The 18756-nt window shown below is 38.1% G+C and overlaps 1 protein-coding gene across 1 annotated transcript in view; it reads right to left on the bottom strand.

The window, feature by feature from the left end:
- Positions 1 to 1835: 1835 nt before the first annotated feature.
- The window catches only part of MARCHF1 (membrane associated ring-CH-type finger 1), a 130249-nt gene continuing 113328 nt past the window's right edge, over positions 1836 to 18756 (bottom strand). Inside the window, 2 exon segments of the mRNA XM_086890382.1 lie at positions 1836 to 5756; positions 7983 to 8130. Coding sequence (XP_086746508.1) covers positions 5455 to 5756; positions 7983 to 8130 — 450 coding nt within the window. The 3' untranslated portion in view covers positions 1836 to 5454.

Raw genomic sequence — 18756 nt, 5'->3', positions numbered from 1 at the left:
AGATGTAATGATCCATGTTTCATTATAGAAGTACCTCCTCAAATTATTAGTGATTTACTTAACACACTTAAAAATTACTGTGACCTATCTTCTTTGGCTTTTATTTGGAATAGTGCTGATTACTTTATTTTCATATATATTAGTATATATATTCATATATAGTCCTGTGGTTCAGTTAGTATCAGTTACAGGTATCTGCAAAGAGCAAAAGGGTAAGTTTGTCCCAGGGTCTGTGTTCTCCAGCAGACTGGAATCATTCTGTTCTCAGTCAAGGTTATTTTTTTGAGCTCTGTGTCATAGGTAGCAGAAATGTGGTACACCAGTGTTTTTGGCAAGTTCTTTGACAATTTTTTTGACTTCTAGGAAAGTTCATTCTGCTTCACAAAGCAGAACAGCCTTAATATTTTATTGGCTGGGATGTGTGTATACAGACATCAAACTAAACAGAAATGTGCTTTGTGTTCTAACAGTACCCTTCATGAAGAGATTCAGATTCTTGTGTGGAAAGCAAAAAGGCTTAGGGACCCATACCTCTGCTCTCTTAATTATGAAACCAAATTTGGCTCCACCTTTCCACGTGCTAATAAATGGAAATTAATATAGCTTTACTACTGTAACTTCTTTGGTGATGCTATTTCTTCTGTATCTTGCAGGGATTTGTGAATCCATTTGGATTTTACATAGTGAGCTAGTTAGGGAAGCTTTAAGAACATGAACAAGTGGCTAGCCTTGGATGTACAGAATGAAATTTGTTAGAACATTACTTCTGTGTTTTGAACATACATTCTTACCAATCATCAGCCATGTGACGACTTATTCCAGCTAGAATTGTGGCATTTTGAAACTTAGCCCACTCTCTCCCCAGCTGACCATCTAGGAGAACAATACAGGGTAGGTGGATCTGTACAAAACTAAATCTGGACTTTGGTTGGAACACTGTTTTTGTCAAGCTAAAATATTTTCTTTGGTTTTACACTTCACAGAATGCACAGGCTTTTTCTTTTTTTTTTTAAATAATGCAAACATGCAATGTTCCTTTTCATTTTAAAAAATGTCTTTAGGGTTTTCAAAAAGGAGAAAACCTCACCAAGTCACAGTATAAAATAATACAAAAAGGAACATGATCCATGCTGACAATCTGAGCTGGAATTAGCTTTAAAGTATGTAACTGTCCAGCCCATATTTAAAGCTTTTATGTGTTGGACATTCAAAAATCCACTATAACTGTTTGTACCAAGGTACTGCTTTCCTTAGGAAATTTTCATCTTACCTTGCTGGAGCCAAAACCCAGTGCTAGCTGTCTGTTATTCTATGGATGCAAAACCAGGTCCTTTCTAGGCTTCCTTATAGGGTTGAAGCCTGCAAGTTAAGCAACTATAAGTCCTTTCAAGTGTTTTTGTACTATGAGGTAGTTTCCTGAGCATTCTGCCAAGATGGGGTAAAAGCAGCCCCTTGCAGCTTAGCAGGTTTATCAGTATTAGGTAAGCAACTGAATATATTGTTCACCTTTCTTGCAAGAGTGTGGTCTTGCCAATTCATGTTCAGCATGTGACACTCTAGGTAACAAGGTGACAAATGTAGAATACTGCAGTACTTTGAGTAATTTGTTTAATACAAATACATTTTTTCACAACATTAAGCAGATACATTATTTTTGTTTCCCTTACCTTCTGTCTTCCAGTACACATTCACCCACAAAAACATACACTTTTTCTTTTGCAAAAGAGAGGGAGTTAAACAAATAACACAAACTTGTAGTTCCGAATATTATATACAGTAAAATATTTTCATCAGAATGTAAGTTTCATTGCATTATTGGAAATTATAAACTGTTCTGGAGATGGGGAATTATTATTTTTTCTACACAACAAAAATAAACACTACTGTCAGAGCAGTGTGTGAATGGCACAGTTGGACTAGTCAAGAATCTTTGTAATGCTACTGATAGTCAAAAGTAGTATGTTTATGCCAGTTTGAAATAAACTTTATAATGCTTTTAACTTAAAAACAGGAAAAGAAATGTGCATGTTCACAGGAGTGAATACAGGAGTATCTTTTTTAAACTTCCAGTTCTGACCTGCACCAAATTACTTCTACCTACCTTTATTAAAACTTGGTTTAAACAAGACTGCAGATTAAGCTGTTCTTGCTAATGGCAGCTCAGAGCCAGGTTCTGCCCTTGTGGGTTTAGCCAGGCCAAATTTCACAGCATATTTGCCAGAGCTGCACTGTGGCTACACAGGACTTTGATACGGTTCTTTATTTGAGATAGCATCTTCATTAAAAAGTCTTTAGACTTCACCTTAAAACCTTCAGTATACTGTTCTGTTTAGTGTATTTGTTGGTTTTTGGTTTTTTTTTTCAGGATAGAATACTGTGGTTAATAAATTAATACAGAAAATTGTACTTTGTGTGGGAATGGAAAAGTATTGGTTGATAAGCATCTGTCTAGTTTCTCTATCCGTGTACTTTCCTTATTACTGAAGACCAGAATCCAAGGCATGGTGGTATGAATAGCTCCTTGCCCTCTTGAAGAGGTTGTACCCTGCTTCAGAAACAAATTCCAATCCTGCATGAAATCCCTGAAAGCTCTAGAAAATCCAATGCATCTAAGAAGAGAAAGGGATGCACAGGCTAACACTGTAATGCTTTAAAAGGTTAAAGGCTGCTTCAAGCCAGCCGAAATCTCTCTTGCTGGTGACTTGTCTCATTGTCCATCTCAGCAGACAGTGTTCAATTTTGCTCCTTTTCCTGCTGTCCACATTCAGTATTTCCAAGGGAGAGGAGGAATTTCAACTGAAGTCTTTCTGCTTTCTTTTATTTAACTGTAAACTCAGTTGCATATATAGTTACTTGAGTGCCAGAACAGTGTTTGAAGGCATTGGTATAAAAATTTTCACGTTGTTTTTTCTGTTGCTGACTCTTCAGTGTGTTTTTAAAAAAATGTAAAATGCTACAGTTCTGCTTTCAGAATCTTCAGGTATTTTCTTCTTCGAGGTGAATTTTATACTAGTTCAAGAAAAAAACCCCAATGTGAATTACTTTCCAGTAAGCTGACAAAGTACAGGATAAAGTACTTTCAGTGGGGCCATGGTGCTACCACAGTCAAAGAAGAAGCTGGCTAAAGAAGCAGGGTTACTTTCACTTAGTAAGAAACTATTATTTCAGAAAGCTCTTAATTTATCCTTCATAATAATGTTCATTGTCAATAAATTTTGCTGATTCCACAGGTTTATTGTAAACATCTTTCCAAACATTCAGATGAAGTTAGTAATTTTAAGTGTCAGCTATCATGAGATTTACCTTTTAATGGGTAGCTTTTTGAAAACCATGCCATTGCAGACTATTTTAAGCATGTGCAGTTACAAACATTCCTTAGCTGTGTCATCATGCTCTGAAGACCTTCTGCTCCTCCACAATTTTAAATGGAAAAATGATTTGGTTTCTCTTGTATGTTATTTCAATTAAGAAGCTGCTACAATTGGAAGTTGCAGTTGTATAGTTGGGAAATTATTTTATATAAAAAGTATGTGCCATTACATAAAAAAATTCAACGTTAATCTGACTCACCTGGAGTAACTTACAGCAAATATTGACATGTATTGAGGACCCATTCAAGCACCAATATTTTGTGTCCTGTCTAGCCAGATAACAATCACTTAGTCACAGCCAAATTACAAGAGCAATTCCAATACAAAAGAGTATAATGATCTGATTAAAGACACATTTCTTGCTAACACTGCTACTTCTAGTATTCCCTGAGCCTTAAGCCAGTAAACATTCACAAAGGAATACCTAGTATATGAATTCCAATACATCTTAGGCACAGCAGCCTGGATATTTGCAAGAATGGGATGATTCGGTTACTTCACTGTAAATATTTGAGTGTATAAAGAGAAAATTTACCAGCAGAAACTTCAAGGCTTCTGTAGAACTCTAGTTGACACGTGTGGCACATACCTCTCCTTTAAGTGAATCTCTACTCTCCTGTCCTCATTATCTGATTCTTTATTTGCCTTTTTGCTTTTCTTCCTTTACTAAATACAAGATTAAAAAAAGAACTTTTAACTTCTTTTTAAAATACACATTATGTTCAAGCCCCAGACTTGCCCACACCAGTACATAACTACTCTGAGTCAATACTTGCTCTTGTGTCCTTGTAGTAAACACCACAGTTTTGCAAAGTGAATCACAAATTTGGTTCTTTATATATAATTCACCCTGTTGGACACAGTATTATATCTACATTCATTTATCTATTGCACCTTTTAATGCTATTCACACTTCATTTTTATATGCCAGTGCTCAAAACACAAAATTAACGACTGTTGAACCTCTAACACCTTAAGTTTACCTGTACAGAAGGAAACAATTGATTTTTTTTTCAGTCAGGAAGATAAAAACTAGCTTTTTAGAACAAGGAGATAAAAACTAATGTTTTCTTAAGATATGTAGGTAGGCATGTTCTCTTCAATCTACCTTTCTGTATCATGAATCTTAAAAAATAAAACCAAAAGTAGCTTCCATCTTCAGTATGTGTCATCCTTTTTCAGACCTTTGATAATAGACAATTTACTTCTGTGTAATTCTGCAGTAAACTGGTTTTTTTTTCTTTTTTTCATTTACAGTTCTGCCTTAATAATTTGTGTATCCAATTTATTCCTAATTCCCTCCTATAAAGTAAAATACACAGCGGAGCTGCTCTTCTAAATGCATATCTACATATTCTCTCCTTCCTGTACTTCTCTGACATTTAACAAAACTGTCTGTAGCTTACAGAGACATGAGTTTATTCTGGTTGGAACTGCTTGCTTTTCAAAAATCCAGCCATACTTAAAAACATCTGGTTCAAATATCCGTAGTTGACACAGCTGCCCAAACACTCAGGCTCCGCTACAGTCACATGAAGGTGTTACTGTACGAGGCTTAGAGAGGGAGTGCTGAAATACAGCTCTCTGTACTTCTGTTAATGCCTATAACTTGGATTGGTACCCTTTGAAGCGTGTCTTTGAAAAGGTAAATAGCAAATACAATTTTTAGTAGTAAACAGATGAAAGGTTTTGTGTCTTCTGTAAACAAAATCATCGTATCACTTCTGTTGCCTACTTTCCCAGCCAGCCCAGTTAGGAAAAAAAAAAGTACATTGTCACATTGGTTTGGCATTGTCTGTTAAACCTGTTCTCTATTGCACTTTCTACACTTCCACTTTCACTACACTTGCTGACTAGCTGCAAAACTACGTCACGAACGGTCACATTCCATACAGTAACAAGTTGCTTTGCTGGATCCATTTTCCTTGTACGGTTTTGGTTTTTGTAGGGGGTATTTTTTTGTTGTTTGGTCAGGGTCTTTTTTTAACTGAAAAAATGCACAGTCATTTCTACTTTCTTGTAGCATTTGTAGTGTAGCAAACACTACGGCTTACTCTGCAAGGAAGAAGCAACGCTGTCCGTGTCAAACTGGCATGACCTCCGACGTCGCCTCTTCCGCCGCCGGCTGAGAGTTTGTACCTGTCTGTGCTACTGGCACCACCACTGCGTCCTTCACCTCCGAGGGCTGAGTGCACGGAGAGCTTTTCTCCTCCAGTTTTTTGATGGTGTCTGGGCAGTTCTGAACAAAGATCACTCTGTTGTAGGCTTTCAGCCTGCGCCACAGCTGGACGTAGACCTTGCACTGCACATACATGAAGACCAGGCCTCCTGTGAATCCAATGGCCACCACAACGAGTTTTGTCCAAAATGGCCATTCGAGAACACCTTTGAAATAGAAAGTTTATGTTATACATTGAATATCAAGCACTGAGTTTCAGTAATGCACATTGAAAAGAAGCCACTTGCTAAGAATGCCCAGGTACGTACACGCTATTGGGGCAGTTGTGGCTCTAGAAAATAGACAGGGTTTCCTATTCCATAAGCTGGCCAAGAAACTGCCCATGGAATAGGAAACTGCTTCCCATTTTTCACTGATTTGACCACCATTTGGTCAAATGAAAAACTAAAAACCACTCTCAAAGGCTTTCTTCCAGGATTTCTTCTGCCTTTTAACATTAAAGATAGTCTGCTGCTGCTTCTGTGATAATGTAGGAAGCATCTTTTTTTATTCACTGGTATGGGACAGAAAGTTTTCTATCTTTCACTTTTTTTCCAGGGTTGACATATTTTCAGACTTGAACTTTACCAGGAGAAAGAAAGGTCAGGTGAACCTAGACCTGTTTCTTCAAGCAGAATAAATTTATGTGAAACTTGATTCTCGACCACTATAAGTAGGGAATCAAGATACAATGTAACTTCTAGAATATTTTAAATATATTTTAAATTGTTTTTTCTATTAACCTGTGTCAAGTTTAGCAATTACAGGGTTTGTATCATATACTTCCCTAATGAGAAAAAAAAAACCCAACCCTTTAAATAATTTGAGACATCCATTTAAAATGGGATTTTTAAACTCAGAATATTAAGAGTAATAAATATAATATTAAAATTTTTCATGGCTTTCAATTTTTCTCCTTCTCAAAATACTTTCGTAAAGTGTTTTTTCTCCAGTGCTTACAGTCTTTGTCTTGGCAATTCACATTTAAAGAGAGAAAATGGAGAAGAAAGCAAACTACATATATGTCTGTCTTATTCCCCACAAATACTTATTTGCTTTTGTAAAAGTAACAAAAGTAACCCTGCAACAAGCAAATTTTAGGGCAAAAGCTCCCTCTTCACACTAACTTCTGTATATTGTAAGTAGCTCCAGGGAATCTCTCTGTCCATTTTTTAGAGTAAAGAATCAGCCATTACATTTGGCAAATACTGAATGCTACACAAATCATAAATACTTTTTGAGCCTACTAGGAATAATTAACATGATTCTTTTGCATTGTGTGTAACAACAAAAATCCCTGTTAGCTGTTTTGTTATGTAAATTCAGCTAATCTACAGAAATAGCTTCTCCCTTGTAATGAGTAGGGTGATGTAGTTGTACTCATAAATAGAAGTTCAAAGCCATTCCTAGTCCTGTCCTCTGGGCCAGGTTTTTGAGATAAAAGACAAGGTTACCCATTTTGAAAGAATGCAAAACAAGACTTTGTAGTGTGTATTCATCTGTGACTTACTGAGGCTTGTTGCTTGTTTTCCTCTCTAAGGCAAGAAAGGCAAGCATCAGGAGTATTATCAAATATTTATCTAACCAGCAAATCACAAAGCTCCACCTGTTTTGTTTTCCACGTTAACTTTGGAATATGACACAAAGCCAGAGACCTTTGTTCCTCTAGGGTGCTTAAAATAAATTCAGATCAAGACTCAGAAGTAGTTACATTTAGGATATGTTTATATTTTCCACATACACCAAGTGTGGCTCCTAGTGACATTAAGCACGCATTTTGTTACACGTGGCCAGTTGGATTTTCAGTATCTCTCCAGATGCAGGCTCCGTGACTTCTCTGTTTCAGTGCTAACCAATAAATACAGCTGGAACATGGACATTCACAGTGAAATTCTATTTGAAAGGACACAGGAATGGCTTTCCATGCTACTCAAGTCTCACAAGAAGGACTAATACAACCAGAAAACAGTCTCTTGGCAATTCGTATTAGGAAGGTTGCTAATGAAGAGGCTCTGTCGTACCTTACTTCCTATCAAGGTTCAAGTGATTAATATAAATAAATTACTATTTAAGGATCTGAACTTGCACTGAGCTGTTTGAACTTGACTCATCTTTTTTCCTGAGCTTTAGAATTACCTAGATAATGGGAGATTAACCCAGGAAGAACCAGCAGGCTAGTTAAGCTGTTGTAATGATTACACAAAGTAGAGTTCTCTCTGCTGGGGCATAAAGTAAGATTTTCAAACTGACACATTCAGGAACTTCTGCACTAAAGCCTTTGGTGTAGCCATGTGAGCTGTTATTTAAGAACAGAGTGTGACTGGTTACAGAGCTGCCTTTCAAAGCCAGGCACTGTATTATCAGCAGCACTGAAGAAGGTAAAAGATACTTACCATTATCATTGCCTTGTTTAATTTCTTCAGCAGTTCTGTCAATTAAAACATACAATGACCAAACAACACAGGTAATTGCAATTATATGGAATGTGACTGAACACACAATTTTTCTCCTCTCACTTGTTGTCATCTGTAATTTCTCCCACTGAAATAAAAAAAATAAAAAAAAAAATTTAAAAAGTCTCACTTGTAAAATTATACATTAAACTGATTAGGCCATTGTGGCTCTTCCTACCAAAACCACAAGCAGTAATAAAATTAACAAATCCTTTAGTTTTAGTAATATGCATTACAGGAGGGTGTCAATTGTCCCTGTAAAATTCACCATGATCTCATTTTCACAGATTCAGAGGAATGAAGAACACTGTTCTGTCTGCTTGTGAATGATATCTTAAGTAATTTCATTACAGTACAGCCTTAACATGTTAATAGACAGGTAAAAATATTAATATTTACTCTAAATTTGCATTTCTGGTGGTGAGAGAAGAAAAAGCTCAAACATTTGTCTGTAATATGTATTAAAATTATAGGAATGCAGTTATGTAACAGTCTTCCCATAGAACAAAAGCATAGGAAATGCAACTGCATTGAGGATTAAATTCAATAAACTCGAAAAGATGATTACATGGAAATGATCATATATGATAGCAGGCAAATAGCCTCATTAATGTAAGGAGGATCTTCCAGGCACGTGTTTGTGAATTACAGTGCTAAATCCTGGCTTAAGTTAAGGCTATTTTAAGATGAAATAGGCTATTCTCTGCAACTGAACAATGCAGCCCTTGAGGCGATTTTTTGTAATCTCACTTGTGACATGGGTTTTTCTTCCAGCACTTCTTCAAAACAAAACCCTTCTCTCCTAAAACATTTGCCTTTGAAAACAGATGAAAGAACAGGGCACTTAAAAGCAAAAAGCCTCAGCTGTGATGGATAATCACGGAGTCAGTACTGGCATCTGAGGAAGGAAAGCAGTACAAAGCATGAGCTGTGAGTGCCACCTCCCTGTGGTCCTGTGAACATTGGGCTGAGCTGCACTCAGCTCAGTGCCACAGCACTGCTGCCACCTGCTACAGCTAGGACAGCATCCCTGGCCACTGCAGAGCACTGCCATGCTGCACATTTACTGCCAAGCTGTGAGTTTGTCTTGGTTTTCCTTGTTTAGGTTTTTGGATTGTTCTGGTTTCATTAGCTGTTTTCACTATTTGGGATTTTTTAAAATTTTCTTTCAAGGAAATAAGAAATTTTTCTAAATTCCTTAAGGTTAGGGCTGGGGATGCCATCCAAGCTAGATGTTTAGCCTTTAACCTGGACCAACATAACCATTCTGCTTTGAATACTCTTTGCTGTCATGTTACATTTTGAAGGGGCACAGCTGCAGTAAAACCTGAGATGGGACACTGCCATGTCACCAAGGGGAATAAATCTCAGAAATACTTCTTCCTGCTTGTAGAGCAGGACATACCAAGCCAAACAAACTCCAGTCCTTGATGGCAGTTAAATCTTGCATGTTTTAGAGCTGTTGCCTCAAAACACAATCTCTACAACATTTTCTAGCCCTTGTCAAAATCCTATGAATCATAGAATATTTTTGTGTTGGAAGAGACCTTAAGGGTCATCCAGTCCAACCCCCTGCAATGAGCAGGCACATCTGCAATTGCACCAGCTTGCTTAGAGCCTCATCTAACCTGACCATAATGTTTCCCATGATGGGGCACTTGCCACTTCCCTGGGCAATCTGTTCCACTGTTTCACCATTCTCATCATAAGAAGTTTCTTCTCAGTCTAGTCTGGATATACCCTTTTTTTGGTTTGGTTTTGTTGGGTTTTTTTTGTTTCCTTTTGTTTTTGTTTTTTTTTTTGTTTAAAATCATTATCCCTTATACTACTATTGTAAGTAGCCCTGCTAAAATGTTTGCTCCATCCTTCTTACAGGCCCCATTTAGGTACTGGACGGGTGCAATAAAGTCTTGGAGACTTATTTTCTCCAGGCTGAGCAACCCTAGCTGCCAGCTTTTCCTCATAGGAGAGGTGCCTCTGCCCTCTGATCATTTTTTGTGGCCTCTTCTGGACTCTCTCCAACATGACCTGGGTGGGCACCATTGCTGGATGCAGCATTCCTGGTGGAGTCTCTCTAGAATCACTTCTCCCATGCTTCACAAAGTATAGATAACAGTTTAGAAAAATGTAAGTACTTCCTGAGTAATTTATAAAGAGTCACAGTCATTGTTTTAGTCATTGTCTTATTTATTAGCTGAGACCTCATTTCAGTTTCTTATACATCTACTTTTAAGTGAAAACTAAGCTTACTTGCTGAGTTTTGTATGGCATTCCAGAAAAATGGGAGATTAAAAAAAAAAATATGAAAAAACCCTTTTGTTTTGGTTTTAAGTAATAAAACCCCAAAAGTTTATATTCATTATAGTTCATGTAGATAATATTCAGTGGTCAGGCCAGAGAGTATGTGGCATTATCACAGTCTCGTATCATTACAGTCACCAGTAACACAGCCTCTGACCTAGAAAGGCTCACTTCTTTTTGCAGTGAAAATTCAATTCAAGTCTTGTAACAGACTTTCTTTCCAAAGAAAGAACCCTTTTCCTTTTCCAGATAGAAGAAAGGGTTTTACCTCAACCCTTCACTTACCTGTGGATGCTTTGTTAGAGATCAACATAGAACACAATGAAGAATGGGTTGTTCTTAAACAGATTTTGTCTGTTATCTCAGCTTTAATGTTACACCATTTGGTCTGTTGGAGAGCAGACTCAGCATAATTTTCACTGTCATGTATACATGCAGTCTCTTTTTACTCTCTAACACACTCAAAAGCCTCAGTGTAGATCTGAATGCCCAAAGACAAATGCTGGTCCCATTAGTCTAAATGTAAACATTTTGTAGGTGGAAAAAACCCAGACAAAATCAACCAACCCAGAGACAGGATAGGTAAATACAGGTTCAAGCTCACAGAATTCTGCTGAGATTTACAAGAGAGGAAGGAGAGGAAGCCAGCAGAAATTGGCTGAAGCAGGCCCTTCTGCTAACATCCCGTGATCAAACCCAGCCAGAAGCAAGCCAAGGCCTACTGGGCTCTGCTTCCTCCAGCTGGCCCCTTTTCCTCTCCCACAAGCCAGCCTCCTTGCCTTGCCTGCCTATCCTATCCACACACACCTTACCACACCAGACAGAAGGTGGCTGCCGAGACACTGGGAGAGGTCACCAGGGTATGCCAGGGCGATTATGGGAATGGAAGACTGTGCAGAATATCACATACTCCCAGTTTGGGATACAGGAAAGGAATAAGGTCCAAGGAGAGACTGTCTGTCAGACAGACACCTGGGAGCATTTTACAGCTCTCAGTGTGCCCCAAAGCTGCTCTTTTGTTTTGCCCTGCCCTTGCTGCAATCACAGTTCTCTCAACTACGGTGATGGGGGGCTGAACTCAGAAGGAAAAATGCAGCTAAGCTTTGTGCTGTCCTTCTGGTGATCCCAGTGATAGCTGACATAACTTCTCCATCCTATTCATATATTTTAGGTTGGCTGAACAGAGAGTACTTTGTGAATACAGTCATGCTCTACTAGATGAGTGATGTTAGTAGATGAGCCAGCAATTTATGTTGTCCTGGAGCAGAAATGTGCAATATCCTATTTTAGGATTTTTGCAATACGTTTATATCAAAAAATTAACTGTTAGCTATAGCACAGACTTGCTTGGACAAAAGCACAGTTATGTGAAATAAAAATTGCTTGAAAATCCGTAACAAAGGATGAGACAACAATATACTGAACAATGAAAGCATCAGGCCCTTTTACTTGTGCTTTGTCGTCCAGGACTTGATACATCCTAAACTTGTGTGGGGAAGTTTGGCAGGCGCTACCTTTTATGTCACACAGCACATCAATGCCTCCTTAACCTCTGATAAATTCATCCCTGCTGTGTTTTGAAGCTCCTGCAGTTTTCACGGCTTTCCACATTCATAATAGCAAGATAAAAATAAATTGTGTCATGTTTTATTATCTTGATCAGTGATCGCCAAGAAAATACAGCAATCATGTTAATGATACTGTGACATGCCATGGATAGAATATCAGATGCTACAAGAACAGAAAAACAGCACAAAATTAAGTACACAGATGCGATTTTCCTTGGAAACTTAGATGTTAATGCTCTAAAGGTGCACAAGAGAATGTAACAAGAGAAATAAATGGAAGACTACAGCAGGAGGAGACATCTATAATGACTTGCAAATTACTGAGTCACTAAATTCATAGAAGAACCTGTAGCTTTTGCACAGCCCCCTACAAAACACCCCTTCACTGTTGTACATCCAACTGTCACACCCACAGATTCTGGGATCCTGGCAGCAATACAAACACAGACTGGGAACCATCACAGGTGCAGATGGTTTAATGTCCTGCAAATGCAAGCAAACTCATGAGTATCATAGTGCTTCACAGAACAGGTGTGCTAGAATACTTTGTAACGTCTAACCAGAACCAGAAGACCTAACATTATGCATCCCCAGCAGAAAGCTTTTCTTTTTTCTTATTTTTTTCCCCAGCCCCCTTTTTATTTTCTGAATAAGCTTTCCGAAGATGTCGCTTGCACGGTGCTCTGGAAACCACTGGAGGGTGGTAGGAGACTGCCTGACTCACAGGTTCCTACCAAGAATGGAAAGAAGCTGGATTGTGAATGTGATCAGAAACACTCGTCCCACCCCAACCACTTCCAGCTGCTTTACCACCAGAGAAATTTGGAATAATCTTTAAAGTGGCAGCTGTAAAACTGTACCCTGTTCTAAATTTCTACTTCACGTTTTGCTTTTGTTTCCTAAAGAAAATTTCACTCAGAAACTTCAAGAGTGGTTACTGATTTCAAATCCCAGATTACAAAATGTAGTCATGAGTCTTCTGAGGAAGTAAAACAAAATTAATTAAAACAAACAAACAAACAAACCCTAAAACACAGAGGGAACTTTAAGTCCTATGTAGCCAGCCACTTCCCTTTCCTGTAACACAGTTTGAGAAAACGTCTCATATTTAAAGGACAAAAATCTGCCTCCCTGCATGTCACTTCTAATAAAAGCTTGATTAATCAATATGTGATGAATAATTATGGATATTTTTTAGTATCTTCTGAAAATACTCCTTGTGAGTGTGGGGATGCTGCTTCATATCCTACATTCCAACACGGCCTGTCTGCTTCACAGAAGCAAATCTGCAATTTTAATTCCCTCCCTACATTACGCTTTCTGCAGAGTGGTTTCATGAGGGCCCAATGCAGAACCGAAAGCTTCACGCTGCTCGCACAAAAGCTGTCTCCAGCAACACCTCACAGTGGCACTCAGCAAACTCTGCTGCCTGGGCTTCTTTTCTCCACCTTCACATTGTAGATTTGCTGCCTGCCTGCTCCCATCCTCCACTTTGTGTCCATGTGCTGCCTCCTGTTCATGCTAATATTCTGTCACACTGGCTACAGATTTTTTTGTCTACACAGATGTCCTGAGGCAACTGCAGTTCTACTGCAGGTTTGCAGATTCACACCTCTACAGCTGAAGGTCTCTCTCCTGCAGGGGCTCAGCACAGAGGATGCCAAATATTGAAGGTGAAGTTTATGGGCTGCTTTGCAACATGTGATGACTGCCTGGACTTTTTAACTCCTGGGTATTTTCAGGAACCCTGTTTTAAAAATTGCATGTAAGGAGGTCTGACAGGGGAATCTGGTATAAGTGGGACATTGCTAATATTAAATATTTTTGGTGACTTTTTTCTCCCCATCCATCATTTAGCAGAAAAAATGACTATGTATATAATGTAAATAACACCCACAGCTGGAAGGATTTCTGCTCTCGCCTAGAGCCAAAGGCATGATGCAACATTTTCTGAATTCATTCTACAGTCTGAAGAAATACTTTCAGCCAACATATATCTTAAAGTAATTATGCCCGCAAAATAAAGGCTAAAATTACTTACTAGAGGCTGCTGCAGAAACTGCACTCTGCACACAGACTAAAAAACACACAGAAAAAGATCCTTCTTATCTGAAACTCAACCCAAAGGATTTAGCCAGCACATTTGAAAAAGAACTGTTGCGGTGTATGCTGAAGTGAGCCGAGCAGTGAAGATGTGTCAACAGTCTGAACATGTAGCTCAGAGTTATTTATATTAGGGAGGGTTTTCTGGTCACTTGTTGCAGTACTAATTGGCTCAGGCTCCACAGTGAGCTGTTCACTGCTATCAACCTACCAGCTGGAGGAAAGCAGCTGCCACGGTAGTTTGCAGAATGGAATTTGTGCAGTGGGTGGAAGACGAAGAAATAATAGTAATAAAGGACAACAGGGCTCCACTCACGTTGGGAAAATAAAATAGCCTGGCAGAAATCTGAAGTGTTCAGAAGAGATGAGACTTCAAACGTTGTTCTTTGAATAAAAGCATTCTGGGCCTCTCTGTGCCATCTAAACAACACGTGGTTACAGCCTGTACCGTGGGGACTGTGATTTACAGGACTAGGAGTGTGTCCCCACGTCCTGCTCCAGCGTGAGAAGTGCCCCTCAGACAGCCCAACAGAACGAGCCAGGTCTGATGGCTGACAAGGCAAGGGCCATGAAAACACCTACACTGTGTTCTCTTCCCCAAACACATCCAGAGAGAAGGAAGAACTGAAAAGGCTTACAGAAAATCCAGAAAACATTTATGTCATTGCCTTTTTTCAAAAGATGTATCCCAGAGAATAAACTCTTGTAAGGATCAAAAATAGAAGGCCATAATTGGGCCCCTGCTATGTTAAGTGCTGAACAGGAAAACAAAATTAATTTTTAAAATCCCATGTCACCTGGTGGATCATATGGCTCTATCTATACACAGCCTTACCTTGATCCAGCTATCTCATTAGATGTTCTAATTTGATCAGATCATTGTCTGGCAAACCTGTCTGAAGTTTGCCCAGAATCTATTTCTATCCCTAGGAGATACTAAACAAACCTGACTGGAATTCAAAACAATGCCTTTGGTGTATTTAAAACACCTATTAAAAATTTTAAACTGAACCAAAAGTGTGTGCATTTCTAAAGAGAAACATACTTTAATTCACTTTTGTGTGATATGCATAGCTAGAGTAATAAAAGAAATACATAATGAAAAATCTCACTTGATAAACACCTTATCATCTGCGAAGAACTAATAATTTGGTTTTATCATAACCAGGATGGCACATTATTTCTTTTTTAAGTGATAATTAAAGCAGCTGGACTTAAGTGATATAATCAGTATGCACTCTTCACAAGCTTATGCAATTTTTAGCTGTGTATGACATCAATTAACAAACCCTTAAAAAACGCAAAAGAGAAGTGTAGAAATTAAGAAGTGTAAAAATTAAGCAATTCAAGAATATAATTTCTAAAATGAAGTAGCTGTTTTTGCAGTATGAAAGTGGTATTGAGAATACTTGTCATTTACCAACTAAAAGAACTTCAGTACCTGCATCCTAATCATCCCAACACAGACTAACAAAAAAAAACCCAAAAAAGCCAAAAACCAAATCAAAACCAAAATGAACAAACAAGAAAAACCACTTATGCTTTGGAAATACAGGACCTCGTGTCCCTCTCATCCAGGGCTCTGCCTCAGATAGAGGCCAACAACAGATGCTTTGGAGAGATGTGCAAGAAACCCTGTGGCAAGTAATTATAGCACAATCCCTCCATATTGGGAACCTCTTTCTAGCTCCCATCTGCAAGAAATGGCTTCACATCAATATATAGAATGCAGAAGTACTCGACAAAGTGTTACTTTCCAAGTGTCTCCTTTGAACGCTGAAAGGACATTAACCAATCTTTTGTTCCATAGAGCCTATCATGAACTCCTCTTTCACAGTAACTTTTTGTTTTCTTGCCTTGTAAGAGCTTTAAGAAAAAAATCATTATCTCCAAGCACAGTGCACTTCACCTACCTTATCTAAAAATAATCCTGACAGAGAAACTGCAGGTACAACATTAAACCACTGATCAGGAGTGAACTACCACCATAATGTAAACCTATGGGGAACACCTGGTACTAAGAGCAAGAGGCACACATCTAGAACTCTAGGAAATATTTACTTCAGGTGCCTGGGCACATGCCTTTATTACTCAAAAATCAAAAAAGAAGCTGCATGTTGGTAACCCATAAAGAAACAGGGATAAAGGGGGTAGAATCTATGTCTCCAATAACTTTTTATCACAGTTAGTCAAGAACAGAAACAGATGCTACTGTTGTCTGCTCTCCCTACAGTATTTCTATGATAATTCTATCAAAAGGATCTAGTTTGTCACTTTTGTTCTCTTTGCAGTTGTCGACTCCTGCCTCTGCCTACTCTGTATTTCCAAAAGAGCAGCATATCTAATTGAAGGCATGATATCTGCTTCTGTCACTAAGTAGAAAATACCTTGAAATCACAGTCCAGTTTTCAAATAACAACTTAGACACATTCACACACAAAGAAAACCATTAAAAAAAAAAATAAAAAATTAGTCAGTTGAACTGCCATACCACAAGAGCACAGACCATAATTTTTCTGCAAGACCAGTTATGCTGAGATTTCTTTTTCTGACCAAAGCAGGTAGGGCTGCTGCATTTTGTGGTTTGTGTTCTATAGGCAATATAAAAGCAGCCATGACATAGGCTCAGTGCTAGATTTGAGATGGATTCTGCTGGGGTCAAAGCAACCACAAGTCCTTTCTCACTATAGTTGCCATAACAAACCATCTCCCAACAGTCTGTGCCCAAGCCTCTGCCTTTGAATACCAAGTAGGGTGGGTTCCCTTTGCACATCTGAGTGTTTATTGTGTGATGGACATGGACAGAAGGCTTCAAAAGAATGGCAGGAATTGGAAAAGGAGAGAAATTAGAAAAACTGATACAATGACATGCTGGAGACCGACATCCTATTACATAGTTTTGTATGCCTCTCCACTCCCTGTAGTTCCTCAGTTATGTCCAGTTGAAGGAAATTTCTCTGAAGATCTGTTGCTTTAGGCACCTAAAACAAGTTGTAGAATATGATCACAGTTTTTTTAGTCTTTACTTTAATCACCTTCTCTCCAGTATTCACCACAGTGCTTAATTTCATCTATTTTAAATTGTCCAGCCTGCTGAGAATCAGTTGAAATTGCTACAAGATGTGGTTTGGTTTAAATGTCTTTGTCAAAACCCTGGTATTTTTCAATACATTATTGTTTAAACATACCTAGACATATCCTTTTTCTGCAGCTATATACACAGTATCCACACAGGTATGAATTGCCACATAACAAAGATTTTAAAAAGGAACGGATGCTTTTCATCTATAAATATGGCTTTAGGAAGACAACTGACTTCCCAGTGAATAGTTATACTTGCCTTCTCTGTCTTTTAATTTTCCCACAAGAGAGATTCTTTTGATCCAATTAAAGAATAAAAAAATAGAGGAAAGCTGTGCTAAGGAAAGCTATAGTAATTAAAATAAAACTACAGCCTAGTGCTCTAGGAAAGACCTGAGGGAACCTATTCATTCTGAAAAAAAAGAGGAAATTTTTTTTTTCCCTATAATTTTAGTTAAATGCTACAGGAATAAAATTAAATTAACAAAAACCACCAAACCTGAGTAAAGTAAAGGTTATCCCATTTGGTCATAATTTAGATCCATTACTTGAATTTCAGTGTTCAAAAGAACTATGTTAAAGAAAAGCCATTTTTAGCATGCATTCCACCAACAAGCAAGCATCAACCTGGGAACAGATCATTCTCACATCAATAGGTCCGAGGCAAAATAAATTTGAGGCAAATAACAACTGTAAAATTGTATGTGTTAATTATATGACAGGTAATTATCTACATTAATCAGATCATGAATAGCAGCCCTCTCCCATGGGAGCCGGTAAAGTTCCTAACTTCAAAATTAAATGGTAAAAATGGCATTTTTAAAAAACTCCATGAATAACAATGACTAGTTTAGGTCAATGCTTGGGTTGATTATGCTCTTTTAATTTCATATTACTAGCTATACATTTTGTGTCAGCATTCCATTTACAGTTTCTTTATTTGTAAAGCCAGAGATTCTCTTAATTATTTTCAATGCTTCAGCTTCCCAGTTCTTCCTTAGTTATAACTATTGACGAGGTCAAGCTCTAAAACAAAACACTGAAAGGGCTGAAACAAAAAAAATGAAAAGGAGACCCCAAGTTCTTAAAAATTAGAGAGAGGCTGATGAACTGCAGGATGGAGTAGGGCTCTCTAACTAAAATGGGAATTGAATCTTTTGATGCAAATTGCATCTGTGAAACAGCTCAGACCAAACTGTTTATTTCAGCCTCAGAAAGCACAGAAGATTTGTACCTCCCAGAGCTCATGTTCATGGGTCTGTGCAATGGTGGATAACACTACTAATACCCAGGGCTGAACAATCTCTCAAATTCCCTTTGCTTTTGTAAATGCTACTGAGCAGCAGAAGTAGCCAATTTGGTTACTGGCATTTAATTAGAAGAGGACACAGTTTTCATTTAGCTTTCTGGTATAATATTTTTCATTGCCTCTTTAAAGAATGCAAGTTCAAAGCAGTGACCATACAAACATCCTGCTCTACCTCCAGGAAGGATGCTGCAAATGGGGGTGTCCCAGCAAAGCATCACACTAAGATGGCTTTTAACAAGTCTAAGGGTTTGTTATGATGGTTTCAAGGTAAGAGGCACAAGAATCTTTTGCCAGAAGTCCATGGGAACTGGAACAGCTGTGTGAATAAAGCTGTGTTCTGCATGGAAGAGAA

The sequence above is a fragment of the Cyanistes caeruleus genome, chromosome 5 (assembly GCF_971803275.1).
Source record: "Cyanistes caeruleus chromosome 5, bCyaCae1.hap1.1, whole genome shotgun sequence".
NCBI lineage: Eukaryota > Metazoa > Chordata > Aves > Passeriformes > Paridae > Cyanistes > Cyanistes caeruleus.
The sequence above is the reverse complement of the archived record's forward strand: the minus strand, read 5'-3'. Positions and strand labels throughout refer to the sequence as shown.